General features: G+C 41.1%; 3 protein-coding genes and 2 non-coding genes across 11 annotated transcripts in view; 2 read left to right on the forward strand and 3 right to left on the reverse strand.

The window, feature by feature from the left end:
• CMKLR2 (chemerin chemokine-like receptor 2) overlaps nucleotides 1-4,921 on the forward strand; it is a 47,064-nt gene extending 42,143 nt beyond the window's left edge. For all 3 annotated transcript variants that reach the window (XM_047873119.1, XM_047873118.1, XM_047873117.1), the window contains one exon: nucleotides 1,673-4,921. In XM_047873119.1, coding sequence (XP_047729075.1) covers nucleotides 1,703-2,770 — 1,068 coding nt within the window. In that variant the 5' untranslated portion in view covers nucleotides 1,673-1,702 and the 3' untranslated portion in view covers nucleotides 2,771-4,921. The remainder of the gene's footprint in view (nucleotides 1-1,672) is intronic.
• EEF1B2 (eukaryotic translation elongation factor 1 beta 2) overlaps nucleotides 1-14,419 on the reverse strand; it is a 31,777-nt gene extending 17,358 nt beyond the window's left edge. The window contains exons 1-6 of one of the 2 annotated variants that reach the window (XM_047873121.1): nucleotides 14,190-14,417; nucleotides 13,621-13,743; nucleotides 12,857-12,983; nucleotides 12,535-12,601; nucleotides 12,005-12,130; nucleotides 11,782-11,897 (exon numbers count right to left, since the gene is read on the reverse strand). In XM_047873121.1, coding sequence (XP_047729077.1) covers nucleotides 11,782-11,897; nucleotides 12,005-12,130; nucleotides 12,535-12,601; nucleotides 12,857-12,983; nucleotides 13,621-13,743; nucleotides 14,190-14,269 — 639 coding nt within the window. In that variant the 5' untranslated portion in view covers nucleotides 14,270-14,417. Of the gene's footprint in view, nucleotides 1-11,698; nucleotides 11,898-12,004; nucleotides 12,131-12,534; nucleotides 12,602-12,856; nucleotides 12,984-13,620; nucleotides 13,744-14,189 lie in introns of those variants that run through there. The other variant, XM_047873120.1, reaches the window with a different exon arrangement.
• On the reverse strand, nucleotides 12,261-12,393 carry LOC125174277 (small nucleolar RNA SNORA41). The gene has a single exon (XR_007155391.1). It is a non-coding gene; the product is annotated as a small nucleolar RNA SNORA41 (small nucleolar RNA).
• LOC125174273 (small nucleolar RNA SNORD51) lies at nucleotides 12,682-12,759 on the reverse strand. The gene has a single exon (XR_007155387.1). It is a non-coding gene; the product is annotated as a small nucleolar RNA SNORD51 (small nucleolar RNA).
• Nucleotides 14,420-14,764: 345 nt separating the features above from the next.
• Nucleotides 14,765-24,246, forward strand: part of NDUFS1 (NADH:ubiquinone oxidoreductase core subunit S1) — a 30,941-nt gene continuing 21,459 nt past the window's right edge. Inside the window, exons 1-7 of one of the 4 annotated variants that reach the window (XM_047870855.1) lie at nucleotides 14,765-15,028; nucleotides 19,240-19,304; nucleotides 19,829-19,920; nucleotides 21,864-21,971; nucleotides 22,670-22,746; nucleotides 23,813-23,894; nucleotides 23,986-24,116. In XM_047870855.1, coding sequence (XP_047726811.1) covers nucleotides 19,244-19,304; nucleotides 19,829-19,920; nucleotides 21,864-21,971; nucleotides 22,670-22,746; nucleotides 23,813-23,894; nucleotides 23,986-24,116 — 551 coding nt within the window. In that variant the 5' untranslated portion in view covers nucleotides 14,765-15,028; nucleotides 19,240-19,243. The other 3 variants (XM_047870853.1, XM_047870856.1, XM_047870857.1) reach the window with 3 other exon arrangements.

Raw genomic sequence — 24,246 nt, forward strand, 5'->3', positions numbered from 1 at the left:
CGAAGTCGGATGCTCAACTGACTGAGCCACCCAGGTGCCCCTGCTTTTATTTTTTAATTATGCCCTGCCAGATTCCTCAGACAATTTTAGGTGGGATGATAAATTCAGCGTTAGCAGGAGTGTGAGATGTCTCTGAGCAACATGGGACATTTTGACCTCTTCATTCTAACCCTACTGTAATCCCAGATCTTATATATTTGCCCCATTCATGATTGTAGCTCCATGAAATAAATGCAACTATTCATCTTTTTTTCTACTTGATTTTGAATATAACAGACAGAAATAACAAGAAATAAAATTGAGATTGTTGGGGCGCCTGGGTGGCGCAGTCGGTTAAGCGTCCGACTTCAGCCAGGTCACGATCTCGCGGTCCGTGAGTTCGAGCCCCGCGTCGGGCTCTGGGCTGATGGCTCAGAGCCTGGAGCCTGTTTCCGATTCTGTGTCTCCCTCTCTCTCTGCCCCTCCCCCATTCATGCTCTGTCTCTCTCTGTCCCAAAAATAAATAAACGTTGAAAAAAAAAATTTAAAAAAAAAAAAAAAAAAAAAATTGAGATTGTTAAAATCGCACCCAGCAAAACTTGACTCTGATTGAAAAGATGCCTTTTCCATCTTCTTAACCCTTGTAGGAGGGGGGAGAAAAGGTCATGAAAGAGAACTTAAGTTTGGGTGAAATTATAGTAGACACATTTTTGTATGGACAAACATAAACAAAATAAAATGATTAATAAATCAGATTTTTTCAGGGCTCCTGGGTGGCTCAGTTGGTTGAGCCTCTGACTCTTGATCTCAGCTCAGGTCATGATCTCACGGTTTGTGAGTTTGAGACCCAAACTCCGTGCTGATAGCACGGAGCCTATTTGGGATTCTCTTTCTCCCTCTCTCTGCCCCTCCGACCTCTCCAAATACATAAATAAACTTTAAAGAAAAATCAGATTTTTGTTGTAAATGTAAAAGATCATTAATTCAAATTACTTCAAAGGAATTTCAATAAAATAAAATTTTAAGTAAAGCTTAGCTGCACTCTATGGGAAATTGATACAGAAATTAAATGGTCATAGTCAAGTTTACTCCCAAGGATACCTTTTGGTTGAAAAGCCTTCCATACTGATATAATTCTTATGGACATATTTGCATTCATAAACATAGAATCAAAACATCAATGGATACAAAATAGGGTATTAAAATCTCTAGCACCTGTCTGTGACATCCAGGTGGGCGGACTGATGAAGCAGTTGGAACTCTGTCCATAGCTTGGGAAGTCAGGGTACCACTAAGGGATTTGAAGTCATCACCGTGTAAGTATTCATCTGTTTTCTTTTGTACCTTCCATAAAATAATCGTGCAGAGTAAGAACCTAATACATGCCTATCGAATGTTAGATTCTCTCTAGTCAGGCCTATAGGTCTTACGGAGAGAGGAATTACACCTGCATCGTTTTAATTTGGCATTTACTGAATACTTTACAAAAATCAATTCTTACAGCTTTGAGAGTAATCGGAGCAAACTTGAGGTTCACCAAGATTGGACGTCTGGAATATAATCACAAATCTTATCCCAAAATATACTTTTTCCAGTTCATAAGATGCAATATTTTTAGCCTGGCGTTCCTTATTCACTGAACATTTCCTCTGCTTTTAAACATTGTTTTCTTTCTTTTAAAATTTGCTTCTAGAGATACCCTCATTCTCCACTTGACAAGGTCATGGAAGATCTAGACGAAACATTATTTGAAGAATTTGAGAACTACTCCTATACCCTGGAATATTACTCCTCAGAGTCTGATTTGGAGGAGAAAGCCCACCTGGGAGTTGTTCACTGGATCTCCCTGGTGTTATACTGTGTAGCATTCATTTTGGGTATTCCAGGAAATGCCACTGTCATTTGGTTCACGGGGTTCAAGTGGAAGAAGACAGTCACCGCTCTCTGGTTCCTCAATCTGGCTATTGCGGATTTCATTTTTCTTCTCTTCCTACCTCTGTACATCTCCTACGTGGCCATGAATTTCCACTGGCCCTTTGGCATCTTGTTGTGCAAGGCCAATTCCTTCATTGCCCAGCTGAACATGTTTGCTAGTGTTTTTTTCCTGACGGTGATTAGTCTGGACCGCTATATCCACTTGGTCCATCCTGTCGTATCTCATCGGCACCGAACCCTAAAGAACTCCCTGATAGTTATTACATTCGTTTGGTTTTTGGCTTCTCTAATGGGTGGTCCTGCCCTATACTTCCGGGACACTCTGGAGTTCAATAACCACACTCTCTGCTATAACAATTTCCACGAGTATGATCCTGACCTTACTTTCGTGAGGCACCATGTTCTGACCTGGGTGAAATTTATTGTTGGGTACCTCTTCCCCTTGCTAGCAATGAGCATTTGCTACTTGTGTCTCATATTCAAGGTGAAGAAGCGAAGCATCCTGGTCTCCAGTAAGCATTTCTGGACCATCCTCGCTGTGGTCATGGCCTTTTTGATTTGTTGGACTCCTTATCACCTGTTTAGCATTTGGGAGCTTACAATCCACCACAGTAGCTATTTCCACCATGTGCTTCAGGCCGGCATCCCCCTCTCCACTGGCTTGGCATTCCTCAATAGTTGTTTGAACCCCATCCTCTACGTCCTAATTAGTAAGAAGTTCCAAACACGCTTTCGGGCCTCGGTTGCTGAGATACTAAAGCACACGCTGTGGGAAGTCAGCTGTTCTGGCACGGTGAGCGAACAGCTCAGGAACTCTGAGACCAAGAACCTGTGTCTCCTGGAAACAGCTCAGTGAGTTATCACTCTTCCACAAATCAGTACAAAGCTTTTATGTGGGTCCCCTGACAAATGCTTTCAGGTTATTTGGTTCCAAGGTACAGAACTAACCGTATCTTTTTGTTGGTATTTTTAATCAATTTATTGGGATTACATTTTTGTGTGGGTATAAACCTTAGGAAAGATCTTCATTTTTTTTCCCCCCTGCAACTTAAATTATCTGTCATTTTTGTTAATTATACCATATTGGATTAGTCACCACTGGTGACACAGTATCAGCTATTTTTTTAAATCTTAGTAATTTGGAAGTCCTAAATCTTAATATTAAATATATGATTAACTCATTTCAAAAGTGTTAAAATATGTGCTTAAGCTCACTTCAGTTTTGCACAAGGAACCTATTAGACGTGTCTTAAAAATGCAGCATGTACTTAATTTCTTCATTTCATGAAATCTATGTATATACATTTATAAATTAAAGTAATGGTTATAGTAGCTTAACACATTGTGAACTATTAATGCTTAGTGAAGCGTCCCAAAATCTAGTTGCTTAAAATCACAATTTATTACTATTATATCTCATAAATCTGAGTCCGAAATTCAAATAAGGCACAGAGAGATGGTTCATCTCTCCACTTCACAAGGTCTGGAGCTTTAGCTGGACCGCGATGACCCCAGTGGCTGAGGTTGGGAACAGCTTGTCCCCTCTGCCCTACGGTCTGTTCTTCCCTTCTTCTCTTCTCTTTTTTCTTCACAGCTTTTCCAGCATGGTACGTCGGGGTAGTCAGACTTCTTATATGGCACAGTGTAAGGCCCTAAGAAGCCAAGGTGGACATTTCTAGGCCTCTTAAAGACTATGTCCGACCCCTGATGCAGTACCACATCCACTGTACTCTCTCGGTCCAAGTAGCCACCAGGTCAGTTCAGGTTCAAGGGGAGGTGACCCCACCTGTCAATGGGGATATGCTCCTATCCTTAATCCCTCATGGTATCAGTATAATTAACATTTTTGGAAAACTCTGGGTATGTGCAAGTATGCGTGACATTGCTGTAAACGTAAAACCCTGACATCTAGAGAGTAGGTAGGCCAGCCCAATCTCAGAAAGATTTCAGAAAAAGAAAGCATGTGTGACATAGTGAGTTATTTCTACCTTCTATTCCTATAACGGTATTGATGTAGGCACCAGTACAAGACCAATGAAGTATACCTTTACGTCAGTGAGTGACCTCTTCATGGTGCAACAGAGGCATGTGGCACTTAACAGTTTAGAAAGTCTAGAGATCAAACCTGCATGAAAATAATGCTAGAACAAGGTAGACGGTAGTAAGTGCCAGAAGAAAGCCAAGAAAAGTGTAGATTGTTCAGAGAGGAAAGAGCACCCAGTATAGAAGTGAACAACATTGGGGTTGCTTGATTTGGGGGTTTCCTAAGGATCCTGTTTCTGTCCCTTGTCTCTGCTGGTATCCTTGTCTTTTATGAATACAAACTCTGCTACTCACTGCAATTTTTAAAAGCATTTGACTTTCCATAATTTCCGGATTTTATTTTGAAAATTGGGAGGAGGAGATGTATTATTTCTTGAGTCAGTATCCTTTTTTATTTCATCTCTCAGCTTTTGGAAATGCTAGTCTCAGATCTTTATTGGCTCTGTTCTTTACTGTTGGCCCAGACAACAATCAGATCTGGATTTGGAAATTATTCCCCCAAAATGTGTGGCATAGCTCAGCATATCCCAACCTGTCACTCCCAAATTTCATGGTTTCTGCCCTACCCAGTATGGAGGGAGGGTAGGAAGAAAGGTACTCATTGTCAGTGTCTGCCCCCTCTGCCACGAGGGGTTAAGAGAGTCCACTTGCCCTCAAGGGATAGGCCTTGATTTCCCCGGATCAGGAGAAAAGCTGGAGGATCCAAGACAAAGAGAACTCTATAGGCTCATCCTTAGCTTGAGCAAATGGAGAGATTCTCAAGGCTGTTGGAGAAGGGAAGGGTGAGAAGCAGGGAGAGGATTAGGCAACCAAGGGCAGAAGGAAATTATGGAGCAGGAGATGTTACTACCTGGTAAGCAGGAGCTTACCAAGGGCCTATAAAAATATTTGAGATCTTTGGGTGCCTGGGCGGCTCAGTTGGTTAACCATCCAAGTCTTGGTTTAGGCTCAGGTCAAGATCTCCCAGTTTGTGGGTTTGAGCCCTGCATCAGGACAGCGCAAGGCCTGCTTGGGATTTCTCTCTCTCTCTCTCTCTCTCTCTCTCTCTCAATAAATAAACTTCAAAAAAATCTGAGATCTTAAAAAATAGTATTAGTTCTAGAAGACAAAAAGAGAAACTTGAAAAGTCAAAATTAATAAATACTTAATTATACGTCTATAAAATACACCTTTATGTCGGTCAAATGAAATATTTTGTAATTATATAAAAACATATTTAATATGGGATTTCAATATGTTTCAGTGTTTGATATGAAAGGTAGGGCTTCCAAAAAAGAAAAATGCTTTAAAGAAGGTCTACAAAGGTCTTAGAGGGACACTGAATTCATTTTAGAATCTAATGAAAGTTTCAGGTCCTTTCCCTAGAAACATGCTTTTTTTAAAAAAGGTAATCTGGGGCACCTGGGTGGCTCAGTCGGTTAAGCGTCTGACTTTGGCTCAGGTCACGATCTCACAATTCGTGGGTTCAAGCCCCATGGGGGGCTCTGTGCTGACAGCTCAGAGCCTGGAGCCTGCTTCAGATTCTGTGTCGCCCTCTCTCTCTGCCCCTCCCCTGCTCACTCGTGCTCTCTTGTGTACTCTCTCTCAAAATAAATAAACATTAAGAAAATTAAAAAAAAAAAATTCTCTACACCTAACATGGGGCTCGAACTCACAACCCTACAGTCAAGAGTCAAGTCGCATGTGAGACTGAGCTAGCCAGGAGCCCTTCCCTAGAAACAGGCTTTTAAAATAGCGTTCTTAGATCCCAGGCTAAAAACTCTAGTGTTAGTAGCTTTGATAATCGCTGATAGTAACAGGAATCTGCTAGGGGAGAGTAGCAAGCAGTACAAGTACTTCCCAGCAGAAACAGGAGTTAATTTTTTATTCTCAGTTTGAGGGTAGATCCAGGAAGTGGCATTGGGCGTGGGCCTGGGGACTCCAAGCCTCCTCCCCGGATAGTTGGAATCTGACTAGTGAGGCTTTCCCAGGGTCTAATGATTAGGAGCAGGATTGAGTGACTAAAAGGACAGAGGCTGGAGGAGAGGACAGGCACTGGAACAATTAGGGAAGGGAGTGAGGGAGTTCAGTGCCTAGCTGGCAAGACAGTAAAGAATCCAGGCTCTCGGGGAATGAGGCAGAGACCCATTGAGTCAGACCTGCCTCTTCAATGGATAGAAGCTGTTTGAAGAAGGCAAGTCCCAGGGCTTCCAGAAGTAGGGTATCTGGATTTGAAGTAAGGCCCTCACACATCCTAGCTCTGTGACCTTGTGGCTACATTAATTCAAATCTCTGGACCTGTTTCTCCCATCTCAGAATGGAGATAATAGTGGTACCTGCTACGTTGCTGTGGAAATAAAATGAGTTGATGCAGGTAAAGCACTTAGAAGGGTACTTAGCTCTATAAATAACTTGATCACTATTAGCTGGTATTAATCAATGGAATTCTTGGCACCTTCTGACATAGTAACTGCTTAGTAAATATTAGATCCTTTCCTCTTGGATGAACGTAAAAATCTCCTAGGAATCATAGGGGAGCTACACAGAGAATTTAAAAACAAGACAGTATAGAAGTTCTATAAAAGACTGCGTCCAGAGGCTGCAAAGGGTCAGAAGCAGAATAAAAGATTTCTTGAAAGAGGTATTTGAAGTGCATCTTGAAGAATGACTGCAATTTTTTAAAGTGCCAATGAGGAAAGAGGCATTTTCAGATAGGTGACACATTAAGGGCAGATGTACAGAGGTTGGAAAACAGGCTGTGATCAGAAAAAAAGAGAATAGTCCCATTTTGTAGGGACGGAGGGAGGATAGAAGTTTTACAAGTTGGTGTCAGGTTTGAATAGCATCTTACCTATGGGCAGTTCTTTTGGGGATGAATTTGAGAAGTCCCTGGACATTTTGCTTTGATTTTTACTTTACTGAAGTTATGCAGGCCAGCGGCCTTCCAAACAACAGATGGTCATTTGGGACATTTCTGGAATGCAACTATTATTATCCATACAGAGCACGTAATGAGAGAATGTTTAGCAGTCTCAATATCCATTTTAAATGTACCCTTATGTGACTTTATCTTCTCACTCTCCTTAACTGAGGATATGCAGCAAGGGTCACATCAATGAAATAGGATTAAATTGTCTTAAAGCAGGGATGAAGAATGTTCTTCGTTCTATTTCCAACACGTTACCTGGCCAAGACCTGCGTTTCAGTTTCTCTCTCACTAGGTGAGTCGTCGGGCAAATCATTGCTCAGAGTCGTTTCCTCATCTAAAATGGTAGTAACAGCGTCTGCTTTATCTCATAGGCTTGCAAGGGGGTTCAAAATGGACAATGTATATGAGGCATGTATTTTTTTTTTACTTTTTTATTGTAAGGACGAAAAATTTGCCATTGCTAAATTGTATTTGTTTGGGGGGGTGGGGGGCGGGGAGTACACATATATCCCCAAACATGAACACCAAGGTTTTTGTATTTGTATTTGTCCACAAGCCTATCTTTTCCTAATAGGGAAAAACTCCAGTATTTTTTAATGTTGCTAGAGTCTGTTGCTTTTTAATTATATTGTCCATAAAGTATTTCATTGAGTATACATGCGGTAAGTTAGCCGTTTTCACTTATGTTAGGGTTTTAACAGCCCTTTGCTTCAGAAGCTTCCATCTACACCAACTCCAGGTCAAAGCTGTCTGCCTTTGTCATTATCTGGCTTGGAAACCTTCAAGTCTCTGCCCCACGCTGCCCTCACAGGAGCCAGGCTGAATGTACAACATGACCCCACCCTAATACCAAACAGATATTGCAAACACCAGCCAGATTGATCTAATTGCCTCCCAAATGTGTCACTGTCCATTCTTATTCCTGCCTGTATCATTCTGCTTTTTACACCCACCCACCCCTCCCCCGGAATTTTCACGTGTTTTCTTTCTTTTGCGTGTGTGTGTGTTTCCTTTTTTTACAAATTACCAATCAAGGTCCATCCAGCTCAAGTCCCAACTTCTTTAAAAAAACTTTTCAATTCTAGCCTTCCCTGACCCTCTGAACTTTTTTTTGGATTACTTGCCTAATCACATAATGACTAATTTTTAACAATTTTATGTGTTTGAGACAACTCCCTATTGTAGTTTTCTTAACTCTTTGTATTTTTATAGCATCTGACAGGATACTGAATGAATCATTTTGAATTCCCACACGGTTCCCAGCCTTGTGCTAGGGATGCTGAACACGAAAAATAAATATGGTCTGAGTTACTGTAATCACTTCTGGGCGTCAAAAAAAAAAAAAAAAAAAAAAAAGGTGGCCTCTTTTATCTTAATTCTCCAAAGTCAGAAACAAACAAAAATATCTCATTTTCTATGTATACATATGCTTTCTGCGCCCCATGGCTCAAAAACAGGTCGCTCGGTATACTGGCTCACATGAAATGTGAGCATTGCTTCTAACAGCAGAAAACTGAAGGCCATCGAAAGCTCCAGTAAACAGACCAGTCAAATAAGCTATGAGACAAAGGATTATGTAACTATTAGCAAACCAGGAAGCTTTATAAATACAATATGGAATATCCAAGATATAATTTCCAAGACATCCAAGTCTATTTCGATGGACAAAATAAAAGGTGCAGAACACCTTGTATTGTATGCTACAGTTACTCTATGTTTAGACTAGTTTTGGAAAGACCTAAGGACTTGTTGACATTGATTGGTTGCTTTTATGGAGGTAAACAGGAGGCCTGGGGTTGGGGGGGTAGGGAGACAGACTTCACTGTATAACCCCTTGATTTTTGAACTATGCTACTGTACTATTTTTTAAAATAAAAATTAAAAGATACCAATAAAAATATTTGAGGCTGTGAAGATTTTTAAAGTCACATGTTTATCATTTATCATTTTGAGATTTGCAAGACAGCTGCAGTTTGAATTGACTGTTCTAACTCCTTTTACTTTTAACCAAATTTTTAATCATTAGTTTTTATCAATATGTTACATTTTGGCTGAGCTCAATCCCTTTAACATGTCAACGATTGTGAATGATTTGGGGCTACTATTCCCCAGTTGCTACATCTCGATCTTTCCATAGCAACAGTTCCATAATCTCCAGGCTCTGGTTCTCCAGAAAATGAAGCACTGCCCTCTGCTGGCTCTAATAACACTGACAATTGGAAAATTCCTCATGAGGGTGGAAATACTGCTTAGTGCAGATTGTAGTCATCAATACATAGAAGCACTGATTAAATACATTTTCTTTTTCTTTCGAATGTAAACAATTTCCCACATGTAAAGTGGTCTCAAAATCCAACTGAGAGGAAAAGAATAGCACTGTCTGATTTGGCTAGGAAAATTCTGACCTCAAACATATCACTTCATCTCTTTGGTCTATAGGGACCACAAAAATAAGACTTCAAGATACAATTCCTAAACTCTTTCATAAAAACTACGGTAAAAAAAAAAAAAAAAAAAAAAAAAAGGCCAAAGGTTGCATATATTCCAAACTATGATGCGGCTGCTTCCGGTATTCCAGTAAGTCAAGTATGCTTGACTTAGACATACTGCCTTCATCTCAGTATTTACCTGCAGCAAGACCGCAGTATGGAAGTCCCTTCCTAATAGGTTCTCATATTTCCAAATCCAAGTAAAATGTGCCACTCGGTCCCCACCTGCACACCCAAGCCAGGCTTATGAACCACAGCCTGGGAATCAATTACCTGTAAACACCCTTCCCAAGACACTGCTACTCAAAAACCACACTGCCAAAAACCCTTAAAACAAGCTCTCCCTTAAGTCAATGAGGCATTGTTTTCAACTTGCAGCATCTGCCTGACGAATGGTTGTTGTAATTTGTGACAAATTTGGGAATCTTTCCCTGGAGCTGATTCCCCTCCTCAGGGTCAGGTGTCCCTTTAGTAACACTGCACACCCCATCTCCTATCATACTGCTTTCAAGTGGAATTTGTTAATTGTGTGAAGTTTCAGTCTCCAGTAACCCCCGACTTGATCCTTAGGTGACAATTACAGTAAAACCTTGTACTGCAACTTGTTCTGCAAGATGAGCAAACATTTCTCAATTTTAACTTGATAAACGAGCAAGGTCTTGCAATACAAGTGATATATGGTGCCAAACGTCAAATCACAACTAAACCAATGGTCTCTTTCTCGCTGCGGACCGTGGGTGATTGTCTCCCACGCTCAGATGCTTGCTCTCAGGCTGTGGTGTTTGGCAGAAATCAATGATTTTTCATTGGAAGTGTGTCTGGCACTAGTGTATTTTTTTGTCACTTCAAAGCACCTCTGGGCAGTCCTTTGCTTGTCCATACAAGAGTAAGCTTAGGAATGCCTTGCTTCATTTTAGGTCAGGCTGCCTGCAGATAGAGACCCTCTGCAGCCTTATTGCCAGTTACGTTAAATACATACATGACAAGAGTCTCTCAACATTGTACTGTAGTTGTGGTGTCTGGGTGGCTTGGTGGGTTAATTGTCTGACTCTTGGGTTTCAGCTCAGCTCATGATCTCAGTTTTTGAGTTCGAGCCCCACTGGGCTCTGTGCTTACAGGGGGGAGCCTGCTTGGGATTCTCGCTCTGATCCTTCTTTCAAAATAAAAAAACTGTACTGTAGTCAACATTCATTAATGATGGTGAAAGTCATCCTGCACAATAACCCTCCTCTCTCACCTCCCTCACACCAGCCATGAGAGTTTTCAAAGGTACATGCAAGTTCATTTTTCTTTATATTTTGTATTTTATTATTTTGTGTTAAATTACAGTACTGTAATCCTTTTTACATGAATGTTTCTGGGTTGTGGAATGAATCATCTGAGTTTCCAGTATTTCTTAAAGGGAAATTTGCTTTGATATACAAGTGCTTTGGATTGTAAACACATTTCCAGAATAAATTATGCTCGCAAACCAAGGTTTTACTATACTTCATCTGCAACTGAAGTCATTGGTCCATTTCAACACTTAATTTCCTTTTCTCCAGTGTTTCATTAAGTATTCCAGCAAACATTAAAATACCCCCAACATCCCCACTGAGGAAAACCAGCCTGGGTATTAACTTGGTTAACTCCCTGCAAAAGTACCCAAGGTCTGAACCATTATAAACCTGCAGGGCTAAAAATCTAGTAAAAAAATTATCTTTTTTTTTAGCTTTAGGAAGTGCCTGCACACATGCACAAGCAGGGCAAATGGGCAGAAAATCTTTTTTAAACGTTTATTTTTGAGAGAGCATGGGGTGGGGGGACACAGAGAGAGGTAGACAGAGGATTCAAAGCAGGCTCTATGCTGAGAGCAGAGAGCCCTATTGGGGCTCAGTAACCATGAGATCACGACCTGAGTCGAAGTGAAGACACTTAACCAACTGAGCCACCCAGACAGAACCTTAAGCAGGCTTCATGCTCAGGGCAGAGCCCAACATGGAGCTCCAACCCACAACCCTGGGATCACAACCTGAGCTGAAATCAAGAGTTTGGCGCTCTACCAACTAAGCCACCCAGGCACCCCTCGTCAAATTTCTTAATCCAAAATTTCCACAAGTGAAGTTTATAGAGTTTCTTTTGAAAACAAGGCAAATATGAAACTTGCAATATTGTGGTGAAAGTGGTACCCTCGTGCATTGGGTCCAGAAACTATAGTACGATCGAGTCCATTTCTACTAATTTGGGCTAAATATCTAACAATGCTGACCCAAATTTATATTTTTAAATTACACATCCATTGAGTTTCTTCCCTCAAAATGGGAAAAATATAAAAACCACCCCATGTAAGAGTCAGAGTCAACAGTTGTCTTCAAGCTTTTATTTAAGGGAAATTATCTACAACGAACGTTAGATCTTATTAAAAGCAGCCACGTCCATGGACTGCACATAGTCCTCAAAAGCAGTGATCCGCTCCTCCAGCATATCTGTTCCAACTTTATCATCTTCCACTACACACTGTATTTGAAGTTTTTTGATTCCATACCCCACTGGAACTAGTTTAGCTGAAAGAGCATCGAGAAAAAAACCTTAGAAAAGGCCTGTTCTTTGACAAAGGTGGTAATTATGCAAACTCCAGATGCTATTTTCAGAAAGTAAAGACTGAACTCACAAGAGCCCCAAACCAAGCCGTCTGCTTGAATGCTTCGGACGCACTCCTCTAGTTTTGCCATATCTGTCTCATCGTCCCAAGGTTTCACATCTAGTAAGATGGAAGACTTGGCAACAAGCGCAGGTTCTAAAAAGAGCACAAACAGCATTACTCAGACACTCAATTATGTTTTCTTTATTTTAGTCGAAGACATTTTTAAAATCGTCATCTGTTTTCCGGTGGGTCATCTCCTCAGCCCAACAAAACCACAGAAGTCATCTGTTTGTCACTCACATGCCCACTTTCTGTCGTGCTAAGAAAGAGGTATTTAATTGTGTGACAGTTTCTTTCCCACAGAGGAATGCCACAACTGCTACCATAAGAGCGGCTGCAGACCAGTAGCTGTGGAAGTTTTATGAAGAGCCACCTACACGGCTTTTAAAATACTGACCTATTCAACAAAGGAGGAAATTACTTTGGCGAGAAAGCTTCAAATGAAACTACTCACGTTATTATAAAATTAAAGCAGCACAAATTATAAAATGACCTACTTTTGGCTTTCTTTGACTCATATTGTGCAAGGCGTTCCTCTCTTAGCCGCTTTGCTTCTTCGCTTTCCTATGAAGAAAAAGTAAAATCATTTCACAAAGCTAGTTGTTCCTCAGCTCAAAAGCTAGTGGACCATCACAACAAAGACCAGTCTCATCAGAAAAAAGCAAATCCATCACGAGCTCAGCCGAAAGATGGTGATTTGGTTTTACTCATCATTTTTAAGTCAGGTAGGTAACAAAGCGGTGAAACCAGAATTGAAATCCAGGCAATTTCACCAGAGCCTACAACTAAGCTCAACATACGTATTCATGTATGTCATACCTCCTCATCATCAGAACCGAAGAGATCAATATCATCATCGTCTTTACAATCTGTTGCTCCACTTCCTGTGGTGTCTTCCACATTAGCAGGGCCATACTTGCCCAAAGCTTTCTTCACTCCTGGAAGGCTTGAAAAACATTTTTAAGTTCAATCACGATGAAATGGGTACGATGTTCTTTTTCAGACCATACGCCAGAACTTGTTTCCATCCCTATTTATCAATAGAACCCTTTTGTACTACGAATTTACCCCTAACCACTCCCAGATACTTTTGCATCTTTACCTCCTCACCCAACAAACATTAGTAGCATGTGAGACGTTATTACATTCAATACTCACTAGGATTTACTCTTTCAGTATGAATATTTCAGTTTGAGATTTCATTAAGTATGCTCAGTTCCATTCTTAGTGAACTGGAGTCCACTTCCCCAAACTTCCACCCTTGTTGGCAGTTTCAGAAGAATGGCCAAGTACTGAATGAATGAGCCACCCTCTCACCCCAGAGGTGGGCCCCCCAGGTCAGGGTCGAGGCACATTGTCTGGGCAGTGTGGGGAAAAGCTGAACTGCTGTTGTCCATGTTCTACCTGTTCTGTGAAAAAACGGAGGACTTCAGTCTCTTGGCCTTCTCAAGTCACAAAGATACTTAGCTCACAATATCCCAACAAAACTAAAGTAGCCTGGGTCCCATTTGGTCAGGTGTTAAATCTTGGGTTTAAGTTTAGAAAGCATCCTGCTCTTCAGACAAATACCAAGATAATCTTACCTGGCCTTTTCCTTTTCGTACGACTTGATGTGATTATACCAACGTAGGGCATGATACAAGTCGGCAGGTGGGGGGCCGGAGACTGCTTCAAATACCGCCACGTCTGCTTGTGATGGCACATACCTGCCGCGGACGCAAAAATAATTACACCCGCCTTTAAAAGAAAAAAAAAAAAAAAACCACCAACGCCAGCAAATAAATGAGAAACGCCACCCCTGTCTAACTTATTCCTGGGAACTGGCCCATTTGCTACCTGGCAACCTAAGCTGCCCGGTTTTTCAGTAAATTCGAGATCAGGGACCACGTGTTTGGTCCTCTGCGCTATCCCGAGAAATCCCTGCTACTTGGTGGACCTCAAAGATTGTAACCTCTAACCCAGACCTACAGGCTTACACTCGCTAACCGAGTAAAGCCGCGGGAAAACCCGGCTGAACCCCGTCAACGGAAAGAAAGCACACGTTTAACCCCTCACCCCTCGCAGGCCCGCTGCCTTTCCCCCAGCGGCGGCAGAGGCCGCGCCACGTGGCCCGACCGCAGGAGCCCGGCTCCAGCCCGAAGCCCGTTCTCACCCCTCGATGTAGCTCTTGTCCGCCAGGTAGTCGTTGAGCACTTGGAGGCCGGCGGGGGTTTTCAGGTCTCCAAAACCCATGGCGCCAGCGGATCGCGGAACGGGGCAGCAGCGGGGGGAAGAACGCGAGCGCGGGGAGCGAGCGCCTAGCGCTAAAAGGGAAAAGGGGCCGCCGAAGGCCGGAAAAGGCCTTATATAGAGACGTAGGCGTTTCCCTCTGCCGCACGGGGCCGAAGGTTAAAGGTCAAAGTACGTTAATCTCCTCATCCTCAACGTAAAACTGGGTGGCTCTGAATTGAACGGCCCACGTGTTATTCGCAGGCCTTTGTGTTTAGAAATAAACTGATACAAAAGGGTGTTTCTTAAATAAGTACCGCGCGGCCCCGGAACACTACAGGAACCGCCCCTTGAAGTGCCGGAAATGACCGAAAACGCCCGGCCTCAGGAGCCTGACTACTTCCGGCGGAACTGCGGTTCCAAGCTCTACCACCCCCACCCCGCCCCCGCCCCCGCCCCTTCCAACCGACTGGCCCTTCGCCCCGCCCCCTGGCCAGCTGACGGAAATTGCCGAACTCAACCTGAGCGGGGGAAATTGTCGAATCTGGGGCTTCTAGTCCCTCCTGGCTTCCCGTTCTCCGGGCCCGGCGGGCGAGGTTAGCCGAGGCCGCCATATTGAATAAGCAAGCCGGTCTCTCTGAGGGGGTTGGTGCGGTGCAGACAGTTCTGCAGAGCGGCTTCGGCGGCTCCAGGGGGAAGGTGAGGTCGTGCTTGGGTGAGAAGGCTGAGGTGCCTCTTGCCACAGGAGTTGATTTCTTGACGAGACTGTTTCCTTTGGCCCAGGTGACTCATTCTACTCTTGTCCTTGACTGGGTGCCGCGTCCCACCCCGCCTCCGGCACCCCCGAGAGCCGGCAGGTGAGGGCTGTTAGCCATGGTCTCTGGTCTTTCGGAGCAGAAAGCTGGTGGAGGAGTAGGAAGCCCTGGGAGCGCTGGCCCGGAGACAGGCTTGTGGGTGACCTTCACTGTGCAAGGGAAATGCAGGTCATTCCCCTTTGTGGAGCCGAGGCCGTTTTGTTCCCGGGGGAGAGGATCTATGTACTTGACTTAGGCCCGCGGATTGAGCATTGCCCCCACCGAGTTCACACGTACTTGGTACAGTACGTTTGGCCGCTATTGCCTTAGCCACCATCCACTCCTCGGGGGGGTTTTGTTGTTTTTGCTTTTGTCCATTGAGTGCGTTGGGGAACATTTTTTATCCCTTTCCCTGGTGGGGAAACTGTAGGAAATATTTAAAAGCTTTGCCCCAGGTCGCATTGCGGATAACACAGCTTCGTTGCTTAAAAGTTCCTGGGATCTAACGCGGGTACCGGGAGACCGTGGACGCGCCCCAGCTCCGCTCGAGAACGAATAGAGGGCGTTGAAAATGTAACGTGAACCGTGTCTGCTGAATAAACTTCAAGTTGTTTCTTTACGGAATGTTCTTCTTTCCACCGAGTCGCGTGTGCATCGTTAAGCAGGGTGTTTGCTATAAGGCTGTCAGAGCACCTGCACTTTTTAATTCCAGGGAAGTGGAAGTTAAGTTTCGGCCAGAGATTAGACATAGAATTCATTTAGCAAATAGTTCTCGAACGTCTGCTATGAACTAGAACCGAGTCCACGAAGAATAAAATGGGTGATGGGACTAGGGACTAGTTGGGAAATTTAGGACAGGCTGATAAGGAAAGTCTCCCTGAAGAATGGCTTTTAAGCCCGAATTTGAAGGACAAGGAGAGGCCAGAAAGCTCTGAAGGAATGCGTTGAAGTCCGAGGCCACAGCCTGTGGGAAGACGGGAGAGGCTGTAGGAACAGTGTAGAAAGCAGGAGACCTGTTGGGGGGGCTTTTATAATAGTTCAGGCAAGACGATGGTGGCTTCCAATAGAGAGGTACCTTGGAGAGAGAGAAGTGCGTGGATGCAGGCTATATGGTAGGGAATATATTGTATTGTTCCTATGCTAAAATTGTCCAGTCTAGTTTTAGAAATGATTGGTCATTAACATTTTCCCATTTGGAGGCGATTATCTCCATTCCCTCGCGGTAGATAAATACATGTAAAGTACAGATTAAAGTTTTGTGAAACTGTCTTTTGTTGGGGCTGTGCACCATTCCCTGCTGGATTTTCAAGAGACCACCTATTTCTGCTTGATTTCCTAGCTAAAGTGGGCAATACTTTTATATTGTATGGAGACAATAATAGTAAGAAAGTGTTGACGTTGTGTGAAATATTGATTATTGATTTTCATTCTGTCACTACTCTTAATTCAGCAAATCCAGATTTACCTTTATATAGCAATAGATTTTAATAAGATAGAGTTTACTCATTTTGGAACTTGATAAGATTATTTGATGGTTATTTTTCAAGGGCTAGGTCTTCGGAAAAGGGAAATGACCAAATTGCACTATTCCTCTTCAAGGAGCTTACAGTTTAGTAGGTACTAAAATCAGTTACTAACCTACAGTTTAGTAGGTGGAATAATAAAGTTATGTACACAATGTGTGCCTATGGTACAGAGAGGGAGTACCAAGGAAGAGGACTTTGAAACTGATCTTTACTGGCTATTTCTGTCTACGTTGAATTTAGCTCTAATTGACATTTACTGAACTCCTACTAATACCACATAATCTAAGAAGTATTGTTTGCTTCCTGATCTGTACATTAAGCAGAAACTCTGATTTATCAAAAATCACTCATTGGTATGTGGTAGCCTTCATGTCTGCAAATTCAGTATCACAAGTTCTGAATTAATGAATTTTATGAATTAACAAGTCTGAATTAGAAAGCTTGTTATACCTCTTCTATAATAGATATGTGAAACTTTATGCTTAAAACACGTATACATACTGTTTTCTACTCTCTTTACTTTTGAAAATCATTATGTTGATACTTTTTTTTTTTTTTTTAAGTTTGTTTTGAGAGAGAGGGTGTGTGTGCGTGGGGTGAGGGAGAGTGAGAGAGAGTCCCAAGCAGGCTCCATGCTGTCAGTGTAGCGCCCCAGGCAGGGCTGGATCTCATGAGCCATGAGGTCATGACCTGAGCGGAAATCAAGAGTCTGTCACTCAACTGTGCCACCCAGGTGCCCCTACATTGATACATTCTGATCACGTAATTTCCATTTTTAGAAGTTCCAAGTGAAAAATTATAATTTAGATGCTTAGCCCATTTGATCAAGTGAGTAGACAAAAAGTTCAGTTCCAAGCCCTTATGATCAAGTGAATGGATGAAAACTCTAAAGTTCGGTTAACATTCTGTTTGCTTACGTATGTCTTTAATTGGTGTTATTTATATAATTCATTCCTATTTCTTTCAGTAATTCAACAAAGATTTATTACGGGATACCGTCCTGTGTACTGTAGGATGTTTAGTAGTACCCTGGCCTCTACCCACTAGATGCTAGTAACTGCCCCCCCCCCCCCCAGCTGTGACAACAGTGTGTACAGATGATGCCAAATGTTCCCTGGGAAGCAAAACTGTACCTGGTTGAGAACCACTGTTTTATTTATTTGTTTTTAAATTTTTATTTATTTTGAAAGACAGAGAGAGAGAAAGAGTGTGAGTCGGGGAGGAACAGAGAGGGAGAGGGAATCTCAAGCAGGCTCTGAGGTGTCAGCACAGAGCCCGATGCCCGGCTCGATCTCAAATGGTGAGATCATGACCTGAGTCAGAATCAAGCCTCAGATGCTCAACTGACTGAACCACCAAGGCGCTCCTATTTATTTATTTATTTTTAATTGTTTTTAACGTTTATTCATTTTTGAGAGACAGAGACAGCGTGAGTGGGGGAGGAGCAGAGAGAGAGGGAGACCCAGACTATGAAGCAGGCTCCAGGCTCTGAGCCAGCACAGAGCCTGACGCAGAGCTCGAACTCACAAGCCGTGAGATTGTGACCTGAGCCAAAGTCGGACTCTCAACTGACTGAGCCACCCAGGCGCCCCTTTATTTATTTATTTTTTAAAGTTTATTTATTTTGTGAGAGAGAAAGCACAAACAGAGGAGGGGCAGAGAGAGAGGGAGAGAGAATCCCAAGCAAGCCCCACCGTGTCAGCACAGAGCCCCACGCAGGTCTCAAACCCACAAACCATGAGGTCATGACCTGAGCCAAAACCAAGAGTCAGTTGCCCAACTGATTGAGCCACCCAGGCACCCTGAGAACCACTATTTTAGAGTTTACTGTGTATCAGCCTTGGAAATAGGCACGAAAGATACAAAGATTCAAGAAGTTCATTAATCCAATGAGGGTAGAACAGACCTATAATTGCAAATCTGTAAAATAATTGTACCAAGCCCAGAAAATAGCTCTCCAGATACTTAAAAGGCTTGGACTTCTGAGCCAGCTCAGAATCTCAGGAACATTTAGTAGATAACTGCTTAGAACATGGAAAGTTAGGGGCGCCTGGGTGGCCTAGTCGGTTGGGCGTCCGACTTTGGCTCAGGTCATGATCTCACGGTCCGTGAGTTCGAGCCCCGTGTCAGGCTCTGTGCTGACAACTCGGAGCCTGGAGCCTGCTTGGGATTCGGTGTCTCCCTCTCTCTCTGACTCTCCCCTGTTCATGCTCTGTCTCTCTTTGTCTCAAAAATAAATAAACATTAAAAAAAAATTAAAAAAAAAAAGAACATGGAATGTTAGAATGAGTATTGGTACGAAATGAAGGCAGAAGGTCTTATTTACATAGTATTAATGATAAGCTCACTTATTCTTAAAATTTATATTACTACATAGTAGTGTTTTACATTTGATTGTTTATACTTTAAAAACGACAAAACTGCCCTTTACGTAAATTTGATTACTAGCTGTTCCTTCTTAGCTCCTTGACATTGTACAAGTCAGTTAGTTACTCTCTCTCAGACTGAGTATTCTCATCTCTAGAATTTGAGGAAAAAATATCAGGACTTGTGAATGTTCAATGAAATAATGTGTGTAAAGTGCTATTAAACTTAAGAACCATTACCCAAAAGTTTGTAATTAGAGTTTTATTATTTCCTATGATAATATAACTCTTCTTTGTTTTATTCTTAGCAATATGTTAAGGATACCTCTAAAAAGGGCCTTAGTAGGCCTTTCTAAGTCTCATAAAGGATGTGGTGAGTATTTTTTTTTTTGCATTTGTGGGTACTATTTTTGCATTTACTGTCTTTGTCAATTCATTGGTTTATGGAATGTTTCATAAAAGACCCTAAACATAATTTGTTTTAAATAAAATAGAAACAAATGACCCTAGTCAAATTGAATAATTTTAAAAATATAACTTCAAACAGTTTATACAAGTTGTCATGGAATAAAAAGTAGTAGGAACTATCAGTCCCAAAATGGAAAAAGCAGTCCTGCTTTTGAAAAGTAGTATTCCCATGAACATATTTTCCATGGTATTAAAAATTTTAAATTAACTACCATTAAAAGTGGGCAGCCATATTCTACCTTGGTATTCAGGTTTGGAAAAGTTTTTGTCTAATTCAGTATTCTAAAAGTTTGCATCTAGAGAAATAGAGGGGAATAGTGTAAAATGAGGAAAAATTTTAGACTTGTAGGTTAGAGTTAACCCATTATCCTTTGCTATAATAAATTCAACTCTTAATTTATTTCTCATCTCAATATTTTTGATGGTCAGTTCGAACAACTGCCACAGCAGCAAGCAACTTAATTGAAGTATTTGTCGACGGTCAGTCTGTCATGGTGGAACCAGGAACTACCGTACTCCAAGTAGGCATATGTTCCAATTCTTTGTTTTTGTATATGTTGTGGTTTTTTTGTATCAATTTATTTCTGTTACACTGTTTATTTACTTTAAAAAATTTTAAGATTCCTTGATAAATGCTCATAAAAGAACTATAGACAGTAAAATTATATGAAAGTAAACTGGATTTAAAATGTTGGCATTTCAAAGTGAGCTATCATTTATCTGTTTCTGACTTTCTTCAGTGAATTATGGCAGTTATTTTGTTTCACTTCTGCCTTCCCAGTATATACCCATTTAAAATTTGAAGTTACCAAAAATAAATTACAAGTTAATTTAGGTAAGTTTGGGGAAAAGATAATTTTTGTTAGTTGTGAACCTGCTTGATGCTTTTAATTTCATGTGATTTCTCTATTTTTAGTAATATTTTTTAAGAATGTGTCCTACAAAGCAGGTAAATGAATTCATGCATTAAATATATAATTCCTCCAGATTCCTTCAGAACTAACAAAATTGGTCTTGAAGAAGTGATACTTCATTCTGTCTGCAAGTTACCAAGAACTAAATGCTCTTTATTCATTTAGCAGTTATTTTTAGACTATCTGCCAGGCATAGACCTGTAAACAATAAATACATAACAGTATATGTTCGAGGTACAGTGGAGAGCATTTTTGCCAGGTATATAGGAAGTGATAGAAAGAGATGTTAGGGGGGCGCCTGGGTGGCTCAGTCGGTTGAGCATCCGACTTCAGCTCATGTCACGATCTCGCGGTCCGTGAGTTCGAGCCCCGCGTCGGGCTCTGGGCTGATGGCTCAGAGCCTGGAGCCTGCTTCCATTCTGTGTCTCCCCCTCTCTATGCCCCTCCCCCGTTCATGCTCTGTCTCTCTCTGTCTCAAAAATAAATAAAACGTTAAAAAAATTTAAAAAAAAAAAAAAAAAGAAAGAGATGTTAGGGATATCTCAGGTGGTCCCTGAGGAGATTTGTAAAGGATAAGTGTTTATATTTGGACAAAGAAGCTTTAAATAGTTTGCTATTGTTAGAACATAAGGTATATATAGAAGATAAGAAAACAAGAAATCAAATTACTATAATAGATTCAGTAATGTAAGAAGATATATGTCATACTAAAGAGCTTATAGTTTGACTTATCAGTAGTTTTCATGGCAGTTAAGCTGTATCGCAGTGACCATAGAGGATGTTAGTTTGGAGAATAACAAGACTGGTGGGAGACACAAGGGAAGAGTATCTTGCATTAGTAGAACTGAAAATTAAAGGCCTAAAATAGATAGTGGCAATAGGAATGAAAATAAAAGAATAGATTCAGTGAGAGTGAGTTGATAGGCCTTTAGGCACAATGAAAAGCAGGAAAAACTTTTGTGGTTTCTGGCTTTGTTAACTTATTTGGAGATGTATCATAGGGGACACAAATAGATTGAATTTTAGCTGTCCATAGAGCGTATCCATGCACAGAACTATTTAAGTCTAAAACTTGGAGAAGTGGTGAACTGTCAGGGCTCCAGATGAGGGTTTGGGTATAATTTGAAATGTGAACCAGTATGAAGGTTGGGACAAGATCTTGCTTATTACTCTACCCACTGCATCTAGTACATGGGAAGTCCATGTATGAAACCATGGGGACTGAGTTTGAAGGGGTGTCTTTATGGACAATGGTTCAGAGTGGAAATGAGGAGTCAGACCTTCAGCACAATCTGAGGTTCATTTATTCAGTTTCTTCCATAAGGTATAGGCATGCTGAGACCTTAGAGCAGGCTTGAGAGCAGACAGGAGCAGGAGTCAAGAGCAAAGAAAGAGGGAAATCTCTTTAGGGATGAAGAATGAATAAAAGTATAGATGTTTATAGATAGGAGTAATAAGGCAGGTGGTATAGCCTTTCTTTTTCTGTTTTAGGCAAAGCAAGGATGAGGTCAGATTGTTCTAATGCAGGAATTTTTTACTTTGTCTTCTAGGCTTGTGAGAAGGTTGGCATGCAGATCCCTCGATTCTGTTATCATGAAAGATTGTCTGTTGCTGGAAACTGTAGGATGTGCCTTGTTGAAATTGAGAAAGCTCCTAAGGTACTTGATACCTAAAATTCCACACCATGCTGTAGAAGGTAGAAAACTTTAATCTTGCAGCGAATTTTACTTAGAATCATTGTTGTAGTGGAGAAACCTAGCCCTGTTTAATTGTATCTGTAAATTTATTATTTTGTGCAGTTGAGTCTGTTCATTTCAAAACTGGAAATGCATTGATGAAAGTGCTTTATAAATGCAAGCCCTATATAATTACAACAGATTGAGAAATTAAAGGTGACTTCTTACAGCTGGCAGTAGTATTTCCAAATGGCTGTGTGACAACTAGGATGTGGAATTGCCAGGCAGTACATTGGAAGGGCTCATGCCGGGCCATTTTCACTAGAGAAAGGGATTACAATGAAGACGTTCACTTTCTGTTTAATTTCATTTTGTCTTCTAAGTTTTAATTCAGTAGTACCTGCTAATCAAAACACAGTTATTTGATGTTCTGTTTCAGAGTCTCTATATAGAGTTGCATTGACTAGGAGGATAGAATTTAGAAGTACAAGATCTTATTTTTTTTTCACAGAGAAATGTGAAGTGTCAGATTATCGTATCGTAACTATGAAAAGTAAAAAAATGAATCTTCAAAGATACTGGGCTTATTTTCAAATGTATAGCTGAATGTTTTATATGTTGGGTTGCTTATAATTACAACTAAATACAAATACTTAGACATTTTTCCATTGAAATTCCAGGTTGTGGCGGCTTGTGCCATGCCAGTAATGAAAGGTTGGAATATCCTGACAAACTCAGAGAAATCTAAGAAAGCAAGGTACTTTCATGTTATTTAGCATAGTAACTTTTCTTAGAGAAGAAAATTGTTCATTTCAGTATTTAGACCTTCCCATAGATGGGAAATTCAATAGCAAGTTTTGAAAAAGTTGGTATGTTTGACTTCTAGGAGCAGTGGAATTAAGTACATGTTGAGGAGGTGAAGTCAGGTGTTTATGGTTTTGAGCATTAAAAGCTCTTATTTAGGGGAAAGAAAAAAAAAGCTTTTATTTAGGAGCACCTGGGTGGCTCTGTCGGTTAAGTGTCTGACTTTTGGTTTCAGCTCAGTTCATTATCTCACAGTTCATGAGATTGAGCCCCGTGTTGGGCTCTGCACTGGCAGTGCAAGAGCCTGCTTGGGATTCTCCCTGTCTGTCTCTGCCCCTCCCCTGCTTGTGCTGTCTCTCAAAATAAATAAACTTGAAAAAGAATCTCTTATATAGTAACCTGTTCAACTTATGATGAATAGTGAGTCTGGGGCTTATTGAACTGAGATTATTGTAGTAAAGTATTACTGTTACTATATAGGCATTGATTATATTTGTTTTTGCTGTGCATTTGTGTGGGTGTTTTGTTTTTTCTTAATTTTTTTTTAAGTTTATTTTTGAGAGAGACAGAGTGTGAGCAGGGGAGGGGCAGAGAGAGAAGGAGACACAGAATCCAAAGCAGGCTCCAGGCTCTGAGCTGTCAGCACAGCCCAAGACAGGGCTTGAGCCCACAGACTGCGAGATCATGACCTAAACCGAAGTTGGATGCCTGATTGACTAAGCCATCTAGGCACTCTGTTTTGTTTTGAATTAATGTTTTCTGAAGACTATTTAGTGACTTTGGGTAATTTTGTGTTTTTAAAAGTCATAATTTTCTAGATTCTTTAATGATATTTTATTCCTGGACTTCTATAAGCATTTTTTAGACTGTGTGTCTAATACTAGAATGATGGTTGCATTGGCATTTTGATAATAAATGTAAAGTTAATACTATATGAAAAAGTACATCCCTGAAGGTTAGATAGCCATTTTGAGTGCCAAAAATTTATATCATTTTGTGTACTACAACTTTTCATACAGAGAAGGTGTGATGGAGTTCTTGTTAGCAAATCACCCACTGGACTGTCCTATTTGTGACCAGGGAGGTGAATGTGATCTGCAGGTATGTTGTCAAACTTCATAAATCTTTTTGATTATCTCAGGTTTTAATTTCATTAGCAGCATTATGTTAACTCTCTCCTAATCTACTAAAGGACCAGTCCATGATGTTTGGAAATGATAGGAGCAGATTTTTAGATGGGAAACGTGCTGTGGAGGACAAGAATATTGGGCCATTGGTAAAGACTATCATGACTAGATGTATACAGTGTACTCGCTGCATCAGGTAATGTTTTTCCTTCTCTCTTCTGCAATATCATTCAGATACTTAATAGGCACAAAATTTGGTGGAATAACAATACTAGAAAAAAAGGCAACTTTTTTTTTGGTAGGAGAAGAGGGATGTTTTTAATGTT

This window comes from Prionailurus viverrinus, chromosome C1 (genome assembly GCF_022837055.1).
Source record: "Prionailurus viverrinus isolate Anna chromosome C1, UM_Priviv_1.0, whole genome shotgun sequence".
Classification (NCBI taxonomy): Eukaryota; Metazoa; Chordata; class Mammalia; order Carnivora; family Felidae; genus Prionailurus; species Prionailurus viverrinus.